At 54.5% G+C, this 25,985-nt stretch overlaps 2 protein-coding genes across 2 annotated transcripts in view; both read left to right on the top strand.

The window, feature by feature from the left end:
- The first annotated feature begins 17,541 nt into the window (after positions 1-17,541).
- SLC18A3 (solute carrier family 18 member A3) lies at positions 17,542-19,128 on the top strand. Its single transcript, XM_060126724.1, has one exon. The coding sequence runs from the start codon at positions 17,542-17,544 to the stop codon at positions 19,126-19,128; it is 1,587 nt and encodes a 528-aa protein (XP_059982707.1).
- Positions 19,129-21,138: 2,010 nt separating this feature from the next.
- The window catches only part of CHAT (choline O-acetyltransferase), a 50,214-nt gene continuing 45,367 nt past the window's right edge, over positions 21,139-25,985 (top strand). Inside the window, exons 1-2 of the mRNA XM_060125757.1 lie at positions 21,139-21,288; positions 23,320-23,422. Of these exons, the coding sequence (XP_059981740.1) occupies positions 23,357-23,422 (66 nt within the window). The 5' untranslated portion in view covers positions 21,139-21,288; positions 23,320-23,356. The remainder of the gene's footprint in view (positions 21,289-23,319; positions 23,423-25,985) is intronic.

The raw sequence follows: 25,985 nt of genomic DNA on the forward strand, positions 1-25,985 counted from the left end.
AGAAATAAAATGTGGCTGACTCTATGTCAGACTCGGAAGCCTGCCACTTTAAACCTTGTCTCCAGCTCTGGCAAAGGGATGGGTGGGTCACAGCCCTGTGTCTACAAGAATAGCTCCCAGGCTGGCCACTCTCATCCCCTTGTCCTCCTGGCCTGGGTACTGCGGCTGCCCAGCTTAACCTCCGTCTCCTGCCTCAATGCTTCTCACACTGATTACCTGCAGGTAGCATCTTCCCCGTGTGTCTTGGTTCTCCTCTTGGAAAAGAACCCTATGATCAACCCCAGGAAGCAGGATCTGCATTCCTGGGTCCCACCCTCCCCCCAGCCCCCGGCCTGGGTGCTGGAGTTCAGATGTTGTACCACCTGGAACTCCCTCTTTCCATAGTTTCCCGGTTGGTAAACTAGAGGGAACACCCAGACCTGGCCCTCTTCTTTCACCAGGTCAGCCCTGGTTTCTCCTATGAAAGCCTGGGCAGCACTCACAGTCACACCCCATGAGGGTATTGCACGAGCAATGAGTGGAACGAGGTGATGAGATGGAGATGATATTGCCCACAGAGCCTTGGAACAAGGTCTGGGCGCAGCAGCTGAAAGAGCAGGGGCTCCGGAAGAAGACAGACCCGTCCCAGGCTCGGCACCCCCGCCTTCTGCAGGGTATGCACAAGTCACCAAGTCTTCCCAAGCCTCGATTTCTAATCTGTGAAATGGAGCTCAAATCGCATTTCCCACAGGTTCACTGTACTATCAAGCAGTGTCTAGTACGGTATGTAATACCTGCTAGGCTCTCTGCACATGGAGATAGTCTTCCTTTCCCACAGGAAGTAATGAGCTTCCTGTGCCGGGAGGTATGTAAACAAAGATCGATGCCCATTTTGTCAGAGACATTTGTTAGGAGCAAAGACGACAAGCTCAAATGCTTACAGGATGCCGGAGACTAACAGAAGTTTGCACAGTAGCCAGATGGGGCCTGTGAGAGGCTGGGGACCGCACGGCCTGTCTGTACGGGAACGCTGCTACTTGGCTCAGTGGGCTGCTGCCCGGTGGAAAAGAGGGCCCTGAGTCATCAGACTTTCTAGTTTTTTGAGAGAAATTGGAAATACAGATGTGTACATGAAGCCCAGGCTATGGCCTTCACACCTGAGGGCTACAGCAGAGGGGCTTCATGCCCCGGGGCACTCACAGCTGTGCCAAGCTGAAACCGTCACCCTTGGAGGCCTTCCTGGGGGGAGGGCCTGGTCCCTAGTCAGCAGACCTGGCTTTGCATCTTGGCACCATGAGATCTTGTACCCTACGGTAACCAACACGAGCCTCTTCTTCTCCATCTGTTAAATGGAGCAGGTAATAACATCTACCTTGCCAGTCTTTAGTGTGGGTTGAGTGAAACTGCATGTGGGAAAGGGCTTTGAGACCTCACTGTTGATCAGTGATAACAAAGCCCATGTGGGGCCTTCCCTAGAGGTCCAGTGGTTAAGAGTTCCCCTTCCAATGCAGGGTGTGCGGGTTCAATCCCTGGTCGGGGAGCTAAGACTCCACATGCCTCCAGGCCAAAAAACCAAAACATAAAACAGAAGCAATATTGTAACAAATTCAATAAAGACTTTAAAAATGGTCCACATCAAAATCTTAAAACAAAAAAAGCCCATGTGATAAAGACTGCTAGGGATGTACCACCACAGCCCAAGAAAATTGTTAGTTAACTTGCTGCAAATAAGGAGACTGCCTGCTGTGGGTAGGGAACTGCGGGTGTCCAATCAGAGGAGTGGCAGGGCTACTGGAGAGTTTGGGGGAAGGGCGGAGCATAGGAACACATCTAAATGAAGCAGTGTTTGACACAGCTAAGACAGAGCAAGGCTGTGTGTAAAGGGGTCTTCTCCAAGAGGTCACCTGGGGTCCTGTTTCCTTAGAAACTACAAAGATCAGATCATATGGGCTGATGTGTCTGATAACCCTCACCTGGGGCTCTGCACCTGGGTTGGAGATGCAGCCTGGTTCTCTGAGCCACAGCAACCCCCTGGCTTGGGTCCTCCTGTGATGACCGGGACGTCCCATTCTTGCTCGTGATTCCAAACAGCCCAGTGTGTGGCCATCTGCAAATTTAGAGAGCTGGTTTCTCAGCACCACATCCCCGATGTCCCTGACGTGGTGTGATATCAATAGTAGGTGCCCCTCCAGCGCTGCGCAAGTTCAGAGCCTCAGCTCTGCCACTTCTTAGTTCTGCCACCACTACATTTATCAGAACCTCAGTTTGGGGACAAACACAGACCCATAATCCCTAACCTGCCATTTCAAAATCTAAAAAGCACTAAATGCCAAACGATGGTTTAGAACTCATGTGGCTGCAAAACCTGTCTGAACTGACATGAGCCGTTTTCTGTTTCTTGTGGTCTCTGCTGATGCTGCAACATGTGAATATTCCTACACGTCTCTGCAGAAAATACTGATACATTGGATTAGAGGGTGTTCCCCCCAGACTCTGCTGGAAAGTTAGAAAAGATACGGTATATGCATTACCTTCTTTTGCTAAAATAGGAAAGATTTTCAATTCCAAAAACCCTAAGGCCTCAGGGTTTCAGAAAAGGATTTGCAGATCTTTGGTAGCCGGCTCACAGGGCGGCTGGGGATTAAATGTGGAGCCTCGTGGAAAGTTGCTCTGTGTAGAGCACATGGCAAGTGCTCGGCGATGCAGCCGTGAGGATTGTGGCTGCATGCTGGTGGCACCCTCCTCCCCTGCCCCCCCTTCTCTTCCCCAGGTCTCACCTCCTTCCTCAGGGCCCCTGGGCACTTTGCCCTCTCCCCAGCCTCGATACCTCCTCTAGGCATTGCCAATTCTGAGGCTGTCCTCCTGGGGTGAGCCCCCCTTCCCAGGACAGACGAGGTATGGCCCTCCCATCCACCAAGATGCCCCCAGAGCCCATCCTTCATTTCACCTCAAGCCTTCAGCCAGGCCTTCCAAGTTCAGAGCAAGGCCAAACCAACTCTGCCCGGCAGCTTTCTCCCTTCGCCCCCCTCCCAGCTGATTGCCTCACTCCACTTCTCTTGCTGAAGAACCGATTAAAAGGGAAGGCCTCCCAAAGGATTCACTGTGTCACTCGTGTCTCCATCAGTCAAGGGCAGAACCTGCTTGTCCAGTTCCACAGGACCTGATGCCTGCGTTACTCAGAATCCTGGGAGGCACGGAGACTTCTCAGCAGCTCCTGTGTCTCCTGGGGTTTCCAGGCCTCCTGAATGAGCCATTCGTAGACCCGCTGCGCTCCTCCACTCTGCTCTGGCTGCTGGAGGACACAGCCTTGCCCAGTGAGTGAAGCTGGGATGCACGTCTCCTCATCTGGGGCTGGCTGCTGTGGGTGGTAGTCTCCACCCATGAGGTGCGATCTCTGATGTTCACCAAGATAGAGCCCACCCAGGCTTCACCCTGGCAGCTTTCAGTTCTGCTCGGACCTGGTCCTGACCAGCTCCCTTCTAAGGGCTCGCGGCCAGCTCTCTGCTGATGCAGGCTTCCAGACCCAGTCGTCTTGAGCAGGGTAGGAGGAGCTCAGGAATCAAGGAGTGAGAGCCACAGGCTCTAAGACAGAAGGACACAGATCTCCCAGGCCGAGAGGCCCTGGGGACAGTCTCAGTGAAGGCTTGTCCCTGGATAAGCTGAAGGGAAGTCTGGACCACCAGTGACTATGGGGACAGAGGGCAGTTTCCCTGGGCTAAGGTCACGGCTCAGGACACTTGGTCTGTGTCTCGGCACATTAAGAGTCCCAGCAGAGGGTAGATGCCATTAACCCTCTCGCCTCCTGCTTCTCTTCTCAAAGTCACACGTCATTTTTGGATTGGGCTGTTTTGTTTTTTTGTTATTGAGCTGCATGAGCTGCTTGTAAATTTTGGAGATTAATCCTTTGTCAGTTGGTTCATTTGCAAATATTTTCTCCCATTCTAAGGGCTGTCTTTTGGTCTTGTTTATGCTTTCCTTACTACCAAACGTAAAATAGATAGCTAGTGGGAAGCAGCTGCATAGCACAGGGAGATCAGCTCGGTGCTTTGTGACCACCTAGAGGGGTGGGATAGGGAGGGTGGGAGGGAGAGAGATGTAAGAGGGAAGAGATATGGGAACATATGTATATGTATAACCGATTCACTTTGTTATAAAGCAGAAACTAACACACCATTGTAAAGCAATTATACTCCAATAAAGATGTTAAAAAAAAAAAAAAAGTCACACGCCATCAGCTCACCGTAGCCCTTCCTTCACCACCTGGCTCTATGGACGACTCCTCCAAGTTACACTTTCCTCAAACACGCCCTCCACCTCTGGGCCTCCCTGAAGCCTGGCTTTTCTCCAGGGGCACCATCTCTTTCCCACCCTCCCTCTGGATTAATTCAACAGCCGCTCAAGGTCCTTGGAGTGCCAGTGCCTGCCACCTCCAGGGCCCCCACCCTCACCTCCCAGGACACTTCAGGGCTCCCTATCAGAGGGGCCATGCACTCAGCCCTTGCTACAGGCTGTGCACTGTCACCCGAAATGCAGCTAAGGCAGAGAATGGCCAGGAGGTCTCCCATGCGTTAACACCCTGCTGGGGGGCAGTGGAAAGATTCTCCCTCCACTCCCAGCCCTCCCCAAAGAGCAGCAGAGGGGTCAGACACCAGGATGCACCCCCATGCTTCTCCATCCTCAGCTCCGCCTCCACTCCAGCTGAGCAGCCAGGGCTGGGCCCCAGGCGGGGGCAGGGGGGGCAGTTAGGTGCTGGTAGGGGAAAGTGTGGCTGGCTTCTCTCTTTCTAGCTAACATTCAGCTCTGCACCCTGGCCTTGCTTCCCTTTCCGTGTGCCCTCCTGGGGCATCCATTCCAGGGAAGGGAGACAGACAGTAAACATAATCTATAAACTGTGCACATGGGGACAGGTACACTGGAAAAAATAAAGCAGCTAGGGAGGGATAAGAAGTACTGGGGTGCGGGGAGGGGGGGCGGGGAAAAAAAGAAGTACTGGGGTGCGATTTTAAGCAAGGTGGTCTGGGAAGCCTTCATTAATAAGTGCGGATGGGAGAAAGATGAGGGAATGAGACATGCAGATGGATTACTTTCCAGGCAGAGGGGAGAGCAGGTGCAAAGGACCTGAGGCGGGTAGAGCAGGCACACAGAGGACCTGCCAGCTTTGGTGAGGGTGGGGTCTAGAGTGCCTGGAGGCCGCCAGGAGGGCAGGAGGCCGACATCTAATCATCAAAGGACAGTAATTAAACAAGATGACATAGTTCCCAGGTTAGCTTGTTAGTCTTTTAAGGTAATAAACCTGGGTGTTGTCAGGGTGAAAAGAGGCACCCTCATAGTGGGAATGGAGGCCACATCATGCTTTTAGAAAGCCGTTTGGCTGTATGAGTTGAGACATAAAGATGGTCCTACCGTTTGGACCAGTCATTCCACATCCGGGACTGTATCCTTGAGAAAAATCCCAAACATGGGGATCTTTATATTGCGCCCTTCAATTAGCCATGAAAAGCCAGTTGGCTCCCTGGGGCCCTGGCACACTGCCCCCCCAGTCCCAGGGCTCTGCACCCCAGCACACCCCACCCCTTACCCACGGCCCCCTGACCTGGCTTCCCACCTGGAACCCCTGCCTCAAAGTGTGACATTGGTCTCCTCCCCCAGCACTGCGTGGGTCAGGGTGTGCCTACCCCACCCGCTCCTTCCCGTCACTAGAGGAAGGACAGAGGCTTCCTGAGCCCATCAACTGTGCAGACTAAACACTCAACAAGGGAGGCTGGAATTTGCTCAGTATCTGGGGTCAGACGAGACGAACGTTCCAGGTCATGCTGTCTGCTACCAGATGGCATCTGAGAAGTTCACGGGAAGACATGGTGCCAATCCACCTGTCACTTATTCATTTACAAACCCACGGACAGTCCATCCTGTGCCACCCTGGACAGTCATGGAACCTGCCAATGGTCCAGCCCCCGGCTGAGGCCTCACAGCCCAGAGGAGACAGGCACATTCCTTATGAGGGGTGCACACACGTGTCATCAAGAATTCGTTTTGAAACTAGCTTTAAATGGAGTTTAGCATGTTAATTGCCTGGGAAAACAGTGCTCTGGTTAGTTTCTTGATACAAAGCTTATCATGCTTTCAACTGAGTCACATGATCTTCCCCACAGTCGGGGGCCCCGTCTGCACACCCACATGGGGAGAGGCCTCCACACACCTGCATTCATGTCTCTGGCTATGACGTCTCTGTGTCCCTGTCCATGTCACCATCTGGAGCTCCAGGGATATGCAGGGGATTCCCCTCCTGCACTCAGACAGCTCTGAGTCAGGACTCACCATGAACTTGACTCAGGTGGTCGGGATGGCCAGAGTCAGTGTCAGTCAGAGGTGTTCTGGGCCACCTTCCTGTGCCCCAGGGGGCCAGTTCTTTGCATCAAGATAAAAGGTTTTTCTCCAGAACCTCCCACGACATCACCAGAAGCTTGGGGGTTGGAATCCCCAGCGTAGTAACCTAGACTTTCTTTGTCTCAGAGCCCCATCTTGTCACATGTCCACAGCGCAGGCCCCCAAAGTTCTTCAGTTGTACTTTAATATCTTTGTGCCTCAACAAGAAAGGGTCAGAGCTCCGCTCACTTTCCTCCCCGCAAATGCCTCCAAAAAAAAAAGCCACTTTTTGTTTGTTTGCTCCACAATCACGGTGCCAGGTGCTGGGGACACAGTGGTGACAGATCTGAGAGGGTCACGGCTCGTGCATGAGAAGCATTGGCTGTTGTCGGTGCACAATCACGGGCAGGACCAGGGGCACCGCTGTCCTGCAGTCGGCTGTGTGCTTCGCAGCCCTGTTCACATGTCCACCCGCCCTCCCTCACACCCTGCTCTCCCTGGTCCCAGATCCCGATACCCGCACTTCAGCACAAGCTAACTGCCCCCTCACCCCTGGAGGTACAGCCATAGCTCGACCTCGGAGGAAGGAGATCACTCCAGCTCTTTTTTTCCTTCTGTCCACATGCGAAGGGTGTGTAGGGAGCTGGGAGCCACCTCTGCAGCAGGGCTCACTGTGGTCTCTTGTCCTACTAGAACCTCGAGCCCCGATCAATCATCAAAGCCACATTTGTGGGCGTTGGGAGCACGGGCTTTGGGGCCACCTAGATTCAAACCCTGGCTCTGTTTCTCCCTGGCTGTGTGACCGCGAGTGAGTTATTTCATCTCTCTGTATCTCAGAGTCATCAGATATACATGGGAGAGAATCATAGTATCAACATGATAAAGCCGTTTTCAGGAAGAACTGAGCCAGCGCCACGCTTTACAAGCTGCAAGTCACCAAGGATTTCCTGGTTATAAATCCAGGTTAGTGGGTTATGACCAGCATTCAACATAAATAGAGTGGAAACAAGAGCATGTCTCACTTCAGAGGTGTCGATACACACATCTGTATGTGCATGTGGCACAAACCATCCCCAGATGTTTTTCTGCCTGTGAGGCACCATTGTGGGCTTTGGAGATGTTAGGTGGATTAAATACAGGTCAAGGTGGGGGGAAGACATGCAATCCAAGCCTGGAAGCCACGCTGCAAGTGCTAGGTCTGAGGTGTGTGCACGTGGGCCAGGATGCTCCCAGTGGTGAGTAACTTATTCTGCTGGGAAAGAAAACGTGGATGCCAACACGACACGGCATGTCAGGACCCTGGTGTCCTGGACAGGCAGCTGTGCATGTGTGGCCAGCCGTGCCAAGAGAAGCAGCACGGGGAGGGGCTGGAGTCACACACCGAGGGCCTTGAAAGCCAAGGTTACCTTTTGAGTTCGACCCTAGGCAATGGGAATTTAAAGCAGGATGACCGATTTAACAAATATCTATCGAGTGCCTACTATGGGGAAGATTTATGTTGTAAAACGTTGACTGTGAGAGCAGTTTGGGGGGTCAGGAGCTAGCGGCAATACTGAAGGCGGGGGATCTGCCACGAAGCTACTGCAAGAGTCCTAGCATGAGATAATAAGGACAGAGGTCAGAACGTCTGGAGAAGGAGGAGTCAGGTACAGCCTCTGTATCTGGGGCTGCGTGGTCCCCAGCATCCAGGGGAGGATGGCAACTATGACCCTGCACACAGGTCAGGGGGAAAGAGCAGGGCTCTGGAGGTCACAGAGGAATTCCACGACCCCCAAAAGCACAGAAGTCACATGGCCAAATGGATAAACCCATGGGCATGAGTCAGACAGCCCTGTGACCATGGCACATTACTCAAGCCCCTGCATTGCCAATTTATACAATGGGGCCAGCCCAGAAGAACACTTAGCTCACAGGGGTGTTATGATATTGAAAGCTAATAATGGTAAAAGCCTTCCACTGTGTCTGGCACAGGGCCAGGGGTCACACTAGGACTCCTTGCTGACCTCTCTTACATCACAGACATGCCTAGAGAAGGTGCTGGCAGGCAGCCTGAGAAAGGACCAACTTCTAGCCACTTACACACAAGTCAGGGAAACGGGGCTGAGTCTGTAGCACCGCTGCCCTCTCCAGACCCATGTTCACAACTCAGACCCGTCCCTCCCCAATGACTTGGAGCCTGGGGGTGGGGGGACATTGTATACAGGCCCTGCAGGGCCAGCCCTCTCACCCGATGAGGGCTCCTCCCTGCATCTTCATCACCCACACCATCACCATCACCATCACCATCACCCACCTCCCATCCTGAGAGGGAATAGGTTTTCAAAGGCTTCAAGACAGATGATCTTGAACGTGTGACGTTACCCAAGCACAGAGGGTTTCCCTGGTCCTCAGTGAAGATGGTCACTACATACGCATTCAGAACAATTCGCTCCGAAGCAAGCATCCCCGTTGGATTATTCACTGAGCCCTTCTGTGCGCAGAGAGTGTGCTGGGTGCTGGGGACGCAGCCCTGTGCAGCTCGCATCTGCAAGGAACCTCCTTCCGGAGTAATCCTCTGCCCTCCCTCCTGCTGGCCTCCAAGATTTCCCTGCCTCAAACCTACACTTTTCGGGTCTGACAATCGAAGTGACTCTGACTGATCAGTGCTCACTTTTTGGATCAAGACGAGCCTCCAAAACCAGGAGAGCTGGCTGGCAGCTTTCATAGATCTTCTTGGTTTTCCCAACAGAACCAACTCCGAATGTAAAATACAGAGTTTCCCTTAACTATCTTTCGCCTACGGAACTGGTCAACCAGGGAAGCTTTTCAGCAAGGCTGCATTGTCAATGTGCCTTAAAGCAAACATGTTTCCTGGCTATCCCCAGGGTATATCTGGGGTATTTTTCAGGAACACGTAAGCTTTTCTCTAAGTGTTCCCCTGTCCATTCCAGGCTCAACAGAATTTTGGCACAATGAGAAAGTCTACCCTTTTCAAAAGTGATAAACAGTTCTGTTCTTCCATTGCACAATCATCTGTTGGGTGTGTTGTGTACCAGGTGCTGAGCGCAACCCAGCCACCTTAGATTCTTCCTGCAAGGACACACACCCTGGTAGAGGAAACAGACACATGAACACATCCTCATGATACAGTATGACAAGTACAGTGATGGACACATGGAACTGATCCACGGGAAGGAGAAATCAGTTTTATTTGGAAGGTGGGACAAAGAGGCTTGATTTTATCGTAAAAGATGAGAAGTCACCTAGGTGGCTAGGGAGAGGTATAATTAACAACAGCATCAACTTACTTCACAAGGAATCTCATTCCAACAATACCAAACCCTGTGAGGCATTGTCAATGCACCCATTTTACTAATGTGTAAGTAAGGTTTGGAGAGGTTAAGTAATTTTTCACAAGGTCAGAGAGTTAGAAACTTGCAGAGGAGAGACAACTCTGTACAGCTTTTTAAATGATGGAAACTAGATCCAGAGAATTTAAGAAAATTTGCTTAAGGTTAGACAGGTGATGGAATAGGAATCAAACCCAGGCCTCATACTGAGACCATAGAGGTAGATGAGTTATAGAGGACCTTTCATGTCAAGCTAAAGAATTTGGACTCTTTCCCATTGACGATGAAGAGGCTCTGAAGGGTTTTAATTGGTGTGTCCACTTCACCACATCCACTCTAATTTATCCTGCCCAATACGTATAACTGATAAATTCTAGTAGTGAAGAAGAAACACCAGTTTTAGCCACAATGGACATGTCCAAGGCAAAGATATTTTATTTAATGATGTTAGTCTATTAAACGATGATATTCTATTTAATGAGAATTACTACAACTCAGGAAGAAAAAAGGCAAAGAATCTAATAGAAAAATGGGGAAAGAAAGTAGCAGCAATTTACAAAAAAGAAAATGCAAATGGCTAATACACATATGAAAAGGTAGTCAGCCAATTAAAACAATAATGTAATTAAAACAATAATGAACACCATTTTTCTCCCATCAGATTGACAAAAGGGAAAAAGAAAGAGCAAGTGTTAGCAAGGATATTTAGGGCTGTGTCCTCTGTTTTGTGAGGGTACACACTTATGCAGCCACTTTGGAGGGCAATTTAGAAATTTCTTTTCAAATTTAAAAAGCACACAGATTGGTGGGATCTACCAAGTTTTGGTGTATCTCTGGGGGAAGCACCTCCATACGAGCACAAGGAGATTCATTGCAACATTGTCACACCTAAAAATTAGACATAACCCAAATGTCCACCTAAGGAAATAGCTGTAAACACTGGGGTCTGCTCATAACAAAAAATAATGTGCAACAGCTAAGAAAATCGTGCTGCTTCTGTATAGACTAAAGTGGATACATTGTTGAGTGGAAAAGGAGAGAACTGCAGAATGATACATATATAACAACATTTATGTAAAAATATACTTATGTAAACACAGAGGCTGCTTATGTTACATTTTATATGGGTTCATAGATATGTATGGAGAGTTTAGCAAGGGCTTGGAAAATACATGCTAAAAACAGGAACAGTGGTAGTCTGAGAGGTAACAGAAGGGACCAGGGTTGGGGGCCAGAAAGAAACATTGATAATGCCCTAATTTCTATGAGCAATCTCTGTGAGCAATTTCTATTTATGTACTACTTATGTGATTAATTTTCATTTTAATAAATGTAGAGATGGATTTCAAAACCACTGACACGTCAGCTCCTCTGCAGTTTTATGGCCAGTGCTCTGCAGAATGCATAAGAAGCAAAATCTTGTTATTAGACACCCGAACGCAGATCCTGCCTTCAAGGAGCTCTCAGGCTGGTGTGGGGGAACAGGTCCACCACCACGTGGGATTAACTCCTGATGGGGAGTAGATAACGCAAGGGGATTCATGCTGGGAGGAAAGGGAGGTTATTCACATTATTTCAGGGATCCGGAAGGTATGGCACCCAAGGAGAGGCAAAGCTGGGCATGGGCCAAGAGAACTTCCCGTTCAAAGTGGGACCCAGCAATCCCACTACTGGGCATAAACCCAGAGAAAACCACAATTCAAAAAGACACATGCACCCTAATGTTCATTGCAGCACTACTTACAATAGCCAGGTCATGGAAGCAACCTAAATGCTCATCAACAGACGCACGGATAAAGAAGATGTGGTACATATATACAGTGGAGTATTAGCCTTAAAGGGAATGAAATTGGGTCATTTGTAGAGATGTGGATGGACCTAGAGACTGTCATACAGAGTGCAGTAAGTCAGAAAGAGAAAAACAAATATTGTATATTATCACATATATGTGGAATCTAGAAAAAATGGTACAGATGAACCAGTTTGCAAGGCAGAAATAAAGACACAGATGTAGAGAACAAACGTATGGACACCAAGGGGGGAAGCGGGGTTGGGGGTGGTGGTGTGATGAATTGGGAGATTGGGATTGACATATATACACGAATATGTATAAAATAGATAACTAATAAGAACCTGCTGTATAAAAAAATAAAATTTAATTTTTAAAAAAGTGCAGAGGTGGGAGCTCCTGTGGCCATTAGGGAAGACAGGGAGAATGGGAGGTGGGGGGCAGGTTGTGGAAAGGCATGAGGCTGGGAGAAGAAGATGGACCCTAGTCCCAGGCATCAGGGGCCCCTGCAAGGTATGTTGGTCCCCGAGAACGTGCCTGAAACTTTACAGAGAAAAGAAGTTTGGCATCTGTGCAGGAGTGGGTTGGCCAGGTCAGGAGGCAAAGGACAAGTTGGAATGTAATTGACTGCCCCAGTGCAAAGGAAGATGTGCAGTCTGTGCCAGGGGCAGGGGTGGTCTTGATGGAGGAGGGAGATGAACCTGAGAAACTCATTCGATTGGGGTGGGAAGTGAGTGGAGGGAGCAGAGACAAAGGGGATTTTGAGGCTCTGCTTCCACTCAGTGATTTACAGGAAAGCGGGTAGAGGCCGCCCCTTCTCTGGGAGCTATACAGAGGAGCTACAAGTCCCACACACAGTGCAGGAGCTGTAGTCCCCTTCTTTTCCCATTGGAGCCCAGCTATGCTGTGCATAAGGCAAGTCTGGCCCCTAAGGACAGGCTGGCCAAGGGCAGGCAGGCAGGCACGTAGTCCTTCTGGCTTCCAGCCACCAGACTCACAGGCTTCCGGGAAAGGCTGACAGGGCCGCTCTGTTCCTTTGAATCTGGAAATATGTGGCTGGGGAAACCTAAATTAATTAAGTGATGCTGAGGCCCTGAGGCCCCCCCCCCGAGGAAGCACACAAGGGAGGGGGTGGCGAGGGCAGGGTAAACTGCACCCCCCCTCCCAGTATTGGAATCCAGAGAGGCTCATGAGCCTCATTGGAACGAAGCCGGCACTCAAGTGCTTTCTGGAAGACAAAGAAATAATAAATCAAGAGCAGGGGCCCTGCCCACACACTGCCACTACCACCAACAACCTGCTTCTCCACAGATACATGGCCATTTCCCGTCTCTGGGACCAGATGTCTCAGTGAAGCAACAAACGGCAAGGCCCTGGAATTGACCCAGTCCATGACCTTCTCAGAAAAGAGGCCATGATGGACTGATGCCTCCCTCCAAAGCAGCCCCCCTCCATACACAACTCCCCCAGGACCCCCCCAAATACACACACACACACACACACACACCAGACCTCACCCAGGCACAGGTGCAAGATGGCTATCCTTCCACCCCCTCCCTCCCTAAGCTGCCACATACCGGGACTCCCCGAGTCCCCAGCAAGCTCCACTATGGCACTAGTCCGGTGTAGAAAAATTTTTTGTTTTTCTAGCAGACTGAGGTCACAACTGTAGGCAATGGATAAAATGAGAAGGAAGATTGTCAGCCAGAAATCATCAACCTGTCTCTATTCATACAAAGCAATAATAATTAAGCTCCCACTAAGTGTCAGGCATTGAGCTAGATACTTTCAAGTAAGTCATCTCATAATCTTCATTCGTCCTGGAGCAGGATAGCACGGTGGCTGAGAGCTGGATGCTGGGGCTAGCCTGCATATGAAGTCTGTCTCCACCACTTGAGAGCTCTCTGACTGTGGATGAATTTCTATACCTTGGCGTCCTTACCTGCAAAAAGGTAGTATGAAGGTTGATAAAGGATTAAGTGAATTAATGTTTATAAAATGCTTAGAACGGTGCCTGGCACTTTATAAACACATCTATGTGTCTTATAAATAAGTTCCTTGCTTTACTCATTCCACTTACTAGATATGTACTCTCTAGTAATAGTTACTACATCTGGTTGAGAAAAGAGAGAAAAAATTGCTTTCATTTTCTCCAACAGAATTGGATGGGAAGTTCCCTTTTGCCTGCGAGTTATGCTCAGATAGAGGACTCTCTGGGAAGGAATTTACCAAGAGTTCTGGTGAAGAGGAAGCCACAGGTGCAGGAAGATGGAGGGTCAGGGCCCTGGAGGGAGGCTGGTTGGCAAGTTGCAGAGCCTGTACCAGCACCCTGGACAGCTCCCTGCAGGCCAGGGCCAGAATAGAGGTTGATCCCCTCCTGCCAAGGCTCAGCTTTTTGCTGAGGCAAGGCATCCTGGCCTGCTGCCAACTCCTCCACCCTAGTCCTTGGGGCTGCTGATGCACAGGTGGGGGGTTGCCTTCTAAGCTGGAAGTGGGAGGGTGAGAGAATTTAGTGTCCCTGGAGCTTCCTTAAGGAGCTGGTCCTGGACCATCTTCCTTCCTCCCTTCCTTCCTTCCTGCCTGCCTGCCTGCCTGCCTGGGTGAAGTCTGGTGTGTGTGTGTGTGTGTGTGTGTGTGTGTGTGTGTGTGTGTGTGTGTGTGTGTGTGTGTGTGTGTGTGTGTGTGTGTGTGTGTGTGTGTGTGTGTGTGTGTGTGTGTGTGTGTGTGTGTGTGTTTGGGGGGGATGTCCTGGTGAGTTTTGTGTGGAGGGCTGCTGCTTTGGAGGGAGGCATCCGTCCATCCTGGCCTCTTTTCCTTCCATGGATCTTCATCTGCCCCTCTCCTTGGCACTGACAGGGAGGGTGTGGTCACCTTGCACAAAGAGCAGCAGAGGCATGATGAGGCACAAGGAACAGGGAAGCAGCATGAGGACAACAAGACTGGTCTCCATGGCCTGGGTTTAAATTTAGGCTCTACTGCTGGAATCTCAGGCAAGTGACCCAGCTTCTCCATGCCCAACTTCCTCATCAATAAGACAGGGGAAATAGCACCTACACTGAACCAGGATTCAGTGAGAATTAAATAAAGCAGCACACACAACACCTCTGGAACAGAGATGTGCTTAATAAATGAACCTGTTTCCTGCCATAGGGGAACAGAGAACTGGAGAATTAGGCATGAGCCCAGAGATAACTTGCCTTCATGCTCAGGAACAGCCATGAATTCTGTGGGCCAGAGAGCTGGAAGAAGGGATCTGCATCTTGAAGGTCCTGGGAAAGTTTCTCTTCTCTAAGATTCCACTGTTCTTTAGCCACGAGACAGAAAACTTCTGCCTTAAATTCCAACCCCCCTCTTTCAAATCAGATAAGGCAAACAACATATGCATACATGATAATTGCTCAGTAGGTGGGAAGACTGTCCCTTTGAAAGCCTCATAATGGGAGAGTCAGAAGGGACCAGAGGTCTCCAACTCAAAAGACCAGAGAGCGAGGCAGGTGATGTAAATTTGTGCAGCCAGCTGGAGAAAGACTGCAATGAGCTGGAGAGGGTGTGTACTGACTAACGGCCTTCAAATAAAATTTAAAATAATCATCTCACCCAACGGAGCCCTTCTACAGCACCCATTTCCTGCTGAGGGCTGCAGCGAGTTAGGAGTCCCCTAACCCCTTACTTAACAGAGACCAAGGCTGTGACTTGACCAAGGTCACCCAGAGCCAGGCCTGTCCCCATACTGGAACTTTTTCCCTCCCTCAGACAGAGGACAGTTTGGCCACTTCAGAGCAGGTGTTGGCAACTCCTTGAGTGGAAGTTTCTTCTCCTTCCCTGAGTGGGTGGAGAGATTGGGAATGGGTGGCAAGGCTGCTGCCTCTCACCCTGGCGTGCTGGTCTCCATCACCTCATCCGACAGCTATCTCAGGGACAGAAGCCAACTTTCCAATGCCTTCTGGGCGTCTCACCAGCCAAGACACAGCCTGGAATGATAACGCCTGCTTAACCAGCGGGGCAAGCCAGGAAGCCAGGGCACCCCTGAAACTTTTATCTCCTCTTTACAAGAGCCACAGCTGTAAAATGAAGATAAAACCACACATCTTACAGATGATAATAACCACAGCAGCCACTTACATTGCTCTTACTGTGTGCCAGGCACCCTAAGCAGTGGGTACTATTATCCATTTTACAGATAAAGAAGCTGAGGGATAGAGAGGTGAAGTGATTCCCCCCCTTCCTCCCAGGCACCCTAACTAGCAGGTGGCAGAGCCAGGAGCCATCTCAGTCCTCTGCCTCTAAAGCCCAAGTTCTTTCCACTGTATCAGGATGCCTCCTTCGGGGTGGGGAGCACCGTAAGGGAAGAAGCGGTGTCTAATGGTAATTTGCTTTTGAGGCCAGAAGGATGGGAAGAATCCTCTCTGACTCTGGAAGAAAGGGACAAACTGTAATCTCAACAGCACAAATCTCCCAGCCTCCACTGCCTCAGAGCCTCTCTCGGGCTAGTCCGCAGACCAGAACATGGACTCGATGTGCCATCCATGGTCAACGCTGGGGACGCATTAGGCCCAGCGCAAAGCCAGGGCGGCTCACCTTGTCTTCTGAGAACGGGGCGTCTCAGCGGGTGTGGCCCTCTTAAGGTGAGCCCCCCTTGAACCTCTGCTGAGAGCAAAGCTGCTGGATCCTGCCCAGGAAATGGTTTCGGCGCCCACGCGGGGTCTCTTACGGCTCCAGGCGTAGACCCCGCCACATCACTCCCTGAGCCCACCCGGGACTTGGAGGCAGCTCTGGAGATTGGAGGTGGGGGTGGGGTTGGGAAGGGGGCGGGACCTCGCAGGAGCGGAGGGAGGGCTTGGTGTAGTGCGAAGACGAGACTGCCTGGGAGGAGTTAGAACGGGGAGGGAGTGAGGAGGCGGGAAGGGAGAAGAGGCGGAGCTGCCGGACCCGGACAGTTAAAACGGAAAGGGGGCGCACTGGTTAGGAGAAGGAGGTGGGGAAAGCGGTAGGGTGGGCGGGGCAGAGCTGATATTGGGGGCCCCGGGTGGGGACGAAGCGACTTCTCCCCTCAATCCCCAGATGCTCTTAGTCTGGAGTTCTCTGCTGTGACATTCTCCCGAAGGGCCGGTCGGTCGGAACCCAGTCCAGCAGTATGCGCCTCCCCTCCCCGGCGTGGAAGGGGCCAGGGGGCGGGGCCAGAGAAAGGGTTGAGGGATCTGTAGTTGGCGCCCCTCCAGTCACTGCCCCACATTCCAGCTGCGAGAACAGATGGACGTAGCCGCGGCTCACCTCGGGGACTCCTTACCCGCTGCGCGCTGAGATCCAGGCTAAGGCGGAGATCTGGAGCCCCTAGCGTCCCCCTCTCCCGCGGGGCCGGGGGAAAGCGGCCGCTGTGTGCCCCTCTCCGTGGGGAGAAGAGCGGGCGCGGACCCCACGAGTCCTAGAACTGCTGGGGCGGAGAACCCGCTTGTCGCGCGGCGCACCCATCCTCAGGGGCTTGGCCAGGACTCTTTCCGCACCGAGACCCCTTTCTGGGGCTTCCAGCCTTGGCGCATCTGGGGAGAGGACCCCCTCCCGGCAGCGCCCCGCCCCCAGCCCCCGCCCCGCCGACGTCGCATTAGCATGAGCGACGCAAGTGGCCCGGGCACCACTCGGGGGCCGAGACTCGCCGCGTCACAGCCCCGAGTGTAAAAGAAAAAAAGAGTAGGCGGCGGCGGAGGAGGCAAGAGCCGACGCGAGGGGAGGGGAGAGCGGCGGGGCGAGCGAGCCGGCGGGCGGGCGGCAGCAGCATGCCCCTCGGCCTGCTCAGGCGGCCTCTCAGCGCTGCGGGGGTGGCTCCCTGCGCGCCCGAGCCTCAGAGCGCTCAGTCTCCGGCTCCGGCGCCTTGGCACGGCCGCCTTTCCTGACCGCCCCTGAGCCCAGCGGCGGCGGGTCCCGAGCTCGGTTCCGGACAGCGGCGGCGCCTCGCCGGACAGGGTCCTTGCCTTTCCCGGCGAGCAGGGTTCCCCGAAGTTCCGCGCCCTGGTCTCTGCACTGCAGGGCGCGCGCGCCCGGCCCCGGCCGAAGCGTCCTCGGAAGAGCGGCGGGGTGCGGGTGATGGAACCCGAGGCGCCGGCGGGTCAGGCCCCGGCGGCAGCCAGCAAGCTGTCGGAGGCGGTGGGCGCGGCGCTGCAAGATCCCCGGCGGCAGCGGCGCCTGGTGCTGGTCATCGTGTGCGTGGCGCTGTTGCTGGACAACATGCTGTACATGGTCATCGTGCCCATCGTGCCCTACTACGTGCACTCGGCCAGCGAGAAGCCCACCCTGACTTCCAAAGTGTGTGTGACCACCCTGCCGCCGCCCACTCCGGCCAATGCCAGTGCAGACACAGTCAACATCTCGGAGTCCTCGACGGCCGCGATGCCGGCCAGGTCTACCGCGCAGCCCCAATACCCCACCGACAACGAGGACGTGAAGATCGGGGTGCTGTTTGCCTCCAAGGCCATCCTGCAGCTGCTGGTGAACCCCCTGAGCGGGACCTTCATCGACCGCATGAGCTATGACTTGCCGCTGCTTATGGGCCTGGGCGTACTGTTCGCCTCTACAGTGATGTTTGCCTTTGCGGAGGACTACGCGACGCTCTTCGCCGCGCGCAGCCTGCAGGGTCTCGGCTCGGCCTTCGCGGACACGTCTGGCATTGCCATGATCGCCGACAAGTACCCTGAGGAGCCGGAGCGCAGTCGTGCCCTGGGCTTGGCGTTGGCCTTCATCAGCTTCGGAAGCCTAGTGGCGCCGCCCTTCGGGGGGTTCCTCCACAAGTTCGTGGGCAAGACCGCGCCCTTTCTGGTGCTCGCCATGGTTTCGCTGCTCGACGCCCTGTTGCTGCTGGTCGTGGCCAAGCCCTTCTCCGCCGCGGCGCGGGCGCGGGCCAACCTGCCAGTGGGCACGCCTATCCACCGCCTCATGCTGGACCCCTACATCGCCGTGGTGGCAGGGGCGCTCACCACCTGCAACATCCCCCTCGCCTTTCTCGAGCCTACCATCGCCACGTGGATGGAGCACACGATGGCGGCGTCCGAGTGGGACGCAGGCATAGCCTGGCTGCCGGCCTTCGTGCCGCACGTGCTAGGTGTGTACCTCACAGTGCGACTGGCAGCGCGCTACCCCCACCTGCAGTGGCTGTACGGCGCCTTCGGGCTGGCAGTGATAGGCGCCAGCTCGTGCTTGGTGCCCGCCTGCCGCTCCTTTGCACCACTAGTGGTCTCGCTCTGCGGCCTCTGCTTCGGCATTGCGCTGGTGGACACGGCGCTGCTGCCCACGCTCGCCTTTCTTGTGGACGTGCGCCACGTCTCGGTCTATGGCAGCGTCTACGCCATTGCCGACATATCCTATTGCGTGGCCTATGCGCTCGGGCCCATAGTGGCGGGCCACATCGTGCACTCGCTTGGCTTTGAGCAGCTTAGCCTTGTTATGGGCCTGGCCAACCTGCTGTATGCGCCCGTCCTGCTGCTTCTGCGCAACGTGGGCCGCCTGAAGCGCTCCCGCTCCGAGCGCGATGTGCTGCTCGATGAGCCACCGCAGGGTCTATACGATGCTGTGCGCCTGCGGGAGCGCCCTCTGTCCGACCGGGAAGGCGCGCCTCGCAGCCCGCCAGGCCCCTTTGACGCATGTGAGGACGACTACGACTACTACACCCGCAGCTAGCAGCCCGCTTCTCCTCCAGGCCACCCGCCCACTCCCCACCCCCGGGTCAAGGTGGCTGCTCTGTGAGCACACTGGCCAGCTCAGGCTCAGGTCCCGCCTCCTGCAGCGAGTACCCCAGCCTCTCCTCTGTCTTGATTTCCCCTGCCCGAGTCCCCTCTTTATGACCCTTTCTGTGTCCTCCTCCCTTTCCTCCAATGGAGCATGGAGCACCGAGGCACGTGAACTTATGTGCTCCTGGCAAAGACGAAGAGGCGCGCGGGTCGCCACCTCGGGGCTCCCCGATGTAGAGCCGTGCCTCTGTTTGTCCTTCCTTCCGTTCCTCCCAGTGCCAACTTGGCCCGCTGCGCTGCGGTGCCTCCGGGCCGAATCAATAAACTATATCTGTACGAGACCGAGTCTCTCTTTACTGATGGGGTGGGCGGCCGGGCAAGGGGCCAGGGCAGAATGGGAGGGTGAGCTGGGTCTAACCCAAATCCGGGTCTCAGTCCAGCGGGCATGCAGGAAGCCTGTTGCTCTTTTGCTACCTGGAAAAGGAGATACGAAAGAAGCAAACTCAACAAGGGCTCCCACCCACAAACACCCTGGTGCCTAGGCCGGCCTCAGCCCGCGACAGCCCCTCCCTCACCCAGGCCTAGCGCAGCGCCCCAGGGCGCCGCCCGGGGGAGCCTGAGGACCCTCTCCCTCCGGGTGCGCTGGTCCCGCCCCTTGAGGACACACCCTGAGTCTAAGACAGAGCTCTTAGGCGCCCAAGCTTCCCTTCCCTTCGAGCCTGGCAACCTGTCCCGTCCAGACTCCGAAAGGGAATAGGGGTGGAACTGTTATGGGCAGCTGAAAAAAAACCGGCTGCATCCTTAAGGGCTTGATTTCTCGAGAAGCGTGCGTGTGATTGTGTGTTCGTTAGACCACTGGACTCTATCCTACGAGGAGTGGAGGAACAGTTGTCGATGTGTCCGCTGTGTTCCAGCTATACGGGCTTGAGTCAGGGCTGGAGAGAATGATAGTGTGAGAGCTGATACCAACCCCACCCTACCCGGTCCTGAGTGCAAGCAAGCGCCCAGGGCTGCCAGAGAAGTCTCCCCACCTTGAGTGGGGGTCCCCAGAGTCCCAGACCAGCGTGTGTGCACCACTCCCAGTCCTGCAACCTGCGGCCTCCTGAAGGCTGCAGAGTCCTCGGATTCCGGCATGGAGAGGTCGCCGTGTTGGGGTACGCCTGTGTATTAGACAACGTCTGTGGGGGTCTGTACTGCTGGTGTGTGCACGTCTGTTCTGACTCTGTGTGTCCGGCTGTGTGTGTGTCTGTCTGAGCAGGGTCTCTCTTTGTGAGTCTGTCTGTGTGTGTTCGTGTGTAAGGATCTATATGGGGTGGGGGGGGAATGCATTGTCTGGGAGGAATGTCTGCCTCTGGCTGCGTGTCTCTAAGCATCCCCAGGTCTGTATCCTGCATATTCCCTGTAGTGCCAGCCGGGATGAGTGGGAATAGAAAAGGACCTGCAGTGATCGATAAACAGGTTGTTTTATTTATTATTATTATTATTATTATATTGTAAGAGGAGTTGTAATAAGGTTTGAGCCTGCCCTGGACAGTGGGGAGGCACAGATTTATCCAGACCCAACCCTCCCCCGGGTTCTGCAGAGGCAGCCACGGCTAGGATAAAGGGGTTAGGGGGGCGCAGGGACTGGGGAAGGCTGAGCTGAGGGCGATGGGCACGGGCGGGGCCACGTTCTGCACCCCCCATCTCGGGCCTGGATTCCGCTGCCTTTGCTAGAGATCGTCCGGGAAGCCGTCAGAGCACGGGATGGGGACCGGGAGGTGGGATCCCGGAAGGCAGCGGAGTGGTGAGGCGGGGTGGAGGGGGGGGGACAAAGGATGGAGAGGGCGAGAGGTAGGGGTGGGGCTGGGGGGAGGGAGGAAAAGGGAGAAAGGGGAGGGAGGAGGAACAGGAGGAAAGAGGGGAGGCGACTGGCGCGGCCGGCTCGCTCGCAGCCAGTCGCGAGGCCTGGGGACCCGGCGACGTCGGAGGCTCTGCCACCGACTGAGGCGGTGGCCCCCACCCCCGCACTGCTGACGCGCCCCCGAATCCCTTCCGGCTCACATTCTAGCCCCTAGTTCTGCTGGGTGCGGTGCAGCGGCGGCCGAGGCAGCAGAGACGAGGAGAGCAGGTGAGTAGGGCTGGACTGGCGGAGCACAGCGCGGGGAGCCGGGAGCGCAGGGAGGCTCCGTCCAGGGACCGCGCCGGGGCCGGGAGGCCCTAGAACCCGCGGAGTCCTCCGAGTCCCGAAGGGCAGCGGCCGTCGGGGGACGGCCAGGAGACTGCGGGATTCTGTGGCTCTGGTGTTTCTCCACCGAGGGTGGGGGTAGGGGACGGGGAGCTGGATGGTGCGAAGTTGGGGGAAAGGGCTTGGACAGGCTTGACCGTCACCTTCGCGGCTTCACGTGTGTGTCCACACTTCTGAACCCCCATCTGCTAAGTGCCAAGGTCTGCACTTTCCGTGCCCAGTTGGAGGGTCTGCAGGTCTCACTCCAACCCCCTGAAGTGCTGGCATGCACCTGCCTCTCTCCGACTCTCTCGCGGAGGCGGGAGATGGGGTGCAGGCGTGGGCGCAAGTGGCAAGTATAAGCCGGGTGACAGGTAGCCCCTGGAGCACGCGGGCAGCCTGCGGTGCCCGGGCTGAGCTGGGCTTCGGCTTCCAGGGCAAAGCAGAGCCCCCTCCAGGCAGGCTTCAGAAGCCAGGCTGGTGGGAGTGTGGAGTGGAGGGCACCAAACTGACAAAGAAAGATACCGACACAAATACACCCTTTAGGCGCCAGCCCAAGGGCCAGTGAGGAAGAGCAGCTGGCCGACAGGAACAAAGCCCTCCCATGTGGCACCCATGAAACCATCCTACTTCAATCTCCTGTGCCTCTCTGAGACATGGGGTCTCTGAGGCTTGACTAGTATCTTCCCGCTGTGGGCTGGCTGGGGGCCAGAGCAAGAGCAGGTATTGGCTGCATTGTCTATAGGGCCCTTACCACCTTGCCCTTGCCCTACTCGCCCCCTCAAAACTCCCGTGGCTCTGGGGTCGACTCTCATCTGGACGCCGTTGCTTCTGCTTTGCAGTGGGTCGTGGCAGCCCCTGTGCTACAGGGCGCTCGCCGGTCTGGGGACCACCTAGTCCCGAGTGCTGGGGGCACAGTGCCCGCAAGGACTCTCCCTTCTCTGCCCAGCGCTACCAGGCAACCCCAGGCCCCTCCACCCCTGGACCGGGATTATCTATCTTTCAGGATGCTGTGTCTTAGGGTCAGCTGTGCCTTGCACCCAGCCCCCCTCTCCCACTGTGTCTGCCTGGGGGTAGAAGGGGCTAAGTCTTAGCTTTAGGCTCTTGGGAGAGAATAGGGGATGGATGAGTGGAAAGCATGGGTGGGTGCTCATCCTTATGCAGGCTTAGGGTTAGAGGTTGGGCCCTGAGGGTAGAGGTTGGGCCCCAGTAACCTTAAAAACTGGCTTTTGCCCCTCTTGGCCTGGCTCACTTCTACTGTACCTTCAGAATTAATCCACCTCCTTACAGGCCTATTCAGGGGACCCCTAGGGGCCTGGGCTGCTTAACTTCCCTGTACCATCTCCCTCCGCATTCTCATGCCACCTACACTGGCAGCCAGCCGACCAGAGACTGCCTAAGTCACAGCGCATCCAGCAGGGTCCTCCCTGCCTTGGCCACAGGCCAGCCTCTGATAAGCCTCGAGCGTCTCCTGGAGCCCAGAGCCTTAGAGGACCTTGTATTCATTCATGTGCGCACGCATTCCTTGTACTCAGCTACCCAACACTGATTTTACTCCATGCCAGGCACAGGGCTACGGCTCAGAGGTGAAGCACTGAACACGGCAGGTGTAGTCTTGCCCTGGAGAAGCTCACAGTCTAGTGGGAAAGAGAGATTTTAATCTGCAAAGCACATATCTATCGGGTCCCAGGCAGGAACAACGCAAGTGCTCTGCCAGTGACCCCTCATGGATCTGGAATGAGAGGACACTGTGGTCAGTGTGTGGACTGGTCTGGAGGTCAGGAGATTGGGACCAGGCCCACAAGGAGGGCTGTGAACACTACTGCCCAGCTCTGGCCTCCTCACAGGGCAGAGGCAGGGTACCAGGCTATGGGAAGTGAAGGGTCCGGTCTAGGCGGCTCTTGTATTGATGCCTCTCTGCTTCTCGGTCCCCAGGTCCACACCTCTGCTTCCCCAATCAGGAGTCACCAAGATGCCCATCCTCGAAAAAACGCCCCCTAAGATGGCAGCAAAAAGTCCCAGCAGTGAGGAGGAGCCTGTAAGTGACGTTTGGATCCCTCTCTCCCCACTCACAAATTCTTGCTTCCAGAACAGTCCTGAGAGGGACTGACCCCCAACTTTTGCCTGGCCCCTAGCCCTGTGCTCTCCTGGGCAGGAGGCCCAGGCTGCAGCCCTGCCCCAAGTTTGCTGAGGAGCCCGGGGAGGCCTGGAGGGGCTGGGAGTGGCGTCAGGGAATACTGAGGGAATGCTGACAGCCACACTTCCTAACCTCCAAGGCCAGGGAGAGCCCTTGACCTGAGCCGGGCACTCTTTTTTCTCTCAGGGCCTCCCCTCTCTCCAAGTTCCACCTCCAACGGCTGTGAGCCCAGTGGAACTGCCTTAGGATGAGGCCGAATTTCCTACTCTAAGCCTTGTCACATCCCAGCCCCAGCTGCTGTCAGCCCTGGAGCCTTAAACGCCGTCTTCCCCACTGGTTTGAGACAATGCCACCCTTCCCTGGGCAGGCATCCTCCTTCCCCACCACACTCAACCCACCTTCCAGAGTGATAGAGCGACACATCTGATCTTCAGGCTGTTGCACATGGCGGTTCCTGTCTTCTTGACACCTCTTTACCCCAACCCTAACCCCAGGGCTTCATTTGAAAACCTGATCAGAACTTTCTGGCTTCTCCTCATGAAGTTGCTCACCACATTGTCCAGACAAACAGCCTGACAAACACCTCTGTTGTTGCCTCTGGTCCGTGGCACGTCCCTCCCTTTGGACTGTGGCTGCCTTGAGAGCAGGCTCTGTATCTCCATTGTCCCTGAGACCAGCCCAGAAATGTGAGCCCTGGCTCACATAAATTGCCCAGAAATGTTTATTGATCTAAGACCCCAGGGCCCAAAGACCCTCATTTGTACAAGTCCCTGCCTCTGCACCCAGGCCAGGCCAGAAGCCCACGAGAGTCTGGGAAGAGCCCCAAGGGGCTGAGACATCTGTGCAGAGATTTCCTGCTTCACTCCTTCTTACCCATCACTGATCCCCCATGACCCAGGCTGAGTCACTGTCAGAGCTCCGAAGAAGGGTAGCCTGTTTCTAGCAGGGGCTCTAGCCAGATCTGCTGGCACTCTTGGCCAAGCCACCAGCTGCACTGCGCTTTCTGTAGATGCTTCCCCACTCACGCACCACACAGACCCCCAAGACCCCAAGAGAAGGAAGAGGGAACTAGAGCAGCTTGGTGGGGAGGCTGGACCTGGCTCTCTGGGAGTGCGCGGAGCAACCTGGAATGCTGCGCGGACCCATCCTCAAGGGTTACCCAGGGCAGGAGCAGCCCGTAGTTGGCACTGACACCCTCCTCCCTCCTCCTAGGGCAGTGAACTCTAGAGACAGGTAGAGCCCCTTCCCTCATCAGCACACGCGCTCCGGTTCACTCACACTTGGGGTCCTCACACTTGGGGTCCGCCTGCCCAGAGCTCCCGGGGATGCGGGTGGGGGTCCGCTTCAGTCCCTGCAGCAGCAGGAGCGGAGCACAGGTAAGCATTCAATGGACCCCCTTCACTCCACAGCCTGGCCGGGGTGGAAATTCACTGACCCCACCACCCCACAGAGGAGAAACCCCTGAAAAGAAGGCAGCCCACCATGGGCCAGCTTTGTAAAGTTTAAGTAGTAGCATGAAGAGTCCTGGTTTCCGATTGTGACCAGCTAAGTGAGGAAGAGGGAAAAGGATGGATGGAAAAGGGAGCAAGGGAGAGAACGCCCAAGGAGGAAGGAGCAGAAGGGCTGTCGGTGGGGGCGGGTGTGGTGGTGGCGGGGACTGATTTCAGGTCCTGGCTCTGCCACAGAATGGCTGGATGACTTTGGACTAGCCTCTTCACCCTCTGGTCCTCAGTTTCCTCATCTGAAAATGGGACAAAAATTCCTTCCCAGGCTAAGCCATAACACTGTTGAACGCACACAAGATCCCAGGGTGACAGAGCTCGTAAACTGAGAAGCCCAGATCAGGAGGACATGGGTGGCGAGTTCTACTTAGATTCTTGAGACACTTTGGGGGCCCCCAGGTATTACGGGTTTTCTCTTAGGAATCCATCTGGAGGGATAAGGATAGTAATATCATAACGTTTTATGATGTGCCTAATTGGGGCCAGTTGTTTCTCTTATTTAATTCTCTCTGTGCCCCTCTCACATAGGAATTGTTATTTATGTCCTATGAATGAGGAAGCTGAGGTTTGGAGAGATTAAGAGTGGAAAAACTTCCAGTGCATTTCCCCCCTACCTGCGCCCCATACCCACAAGGAGCTAAATGCCCCTCCCTGTGCTTCATAACTGGGAGGGATTTAATAAGGAGACCAGTGCATGAGTCACCTTCCCAGGAAATATCATGCAGAATTCTGGTCATTAGGGCAAGCAGTGAACTATACCTCGCACCACCTTTCAACTGTCCAAATCTCTCCATTAAAGTCACACCCTTTGGGTCCGGAGATCAACTGGATTGTGGAGCCCCAGCTGGGAACAAGTCCTAAATTAAGAGTGGCCAGCAGTCAATATCAATAACAGGACCGTTTCATCTTACACTCGTTCTTTATGGTTTGTAGGCACTTTCATATTCGTGATCTCTTTGATC

This window comes from Lagenorhynchus albirostris, chromosome 16, assembly GCF_949774975.1.
Source record: "Lagenorhynchus albirostris chromosome 16, mLagAlb1.1, whole genome shotgun sequence".
In the NCBI taxonomy this organism is placed as follows: Eukaryota; Metazoa; Chordata; class Mammalia; order Artiodactyla; family Delphinidae; genus Lagenorhynchus; species Lagenorhynchus albirostris.

Excerpts from the sequence above, each read along its gene's own strand:
- SLC18A3 (XM_060126724.1), top strand. The coding sequence starts at position 17,542 with ATGGAACCCGAGGCGCCGGCGGGTCAGGCCCCGGCGGCAGCCAGCAAG.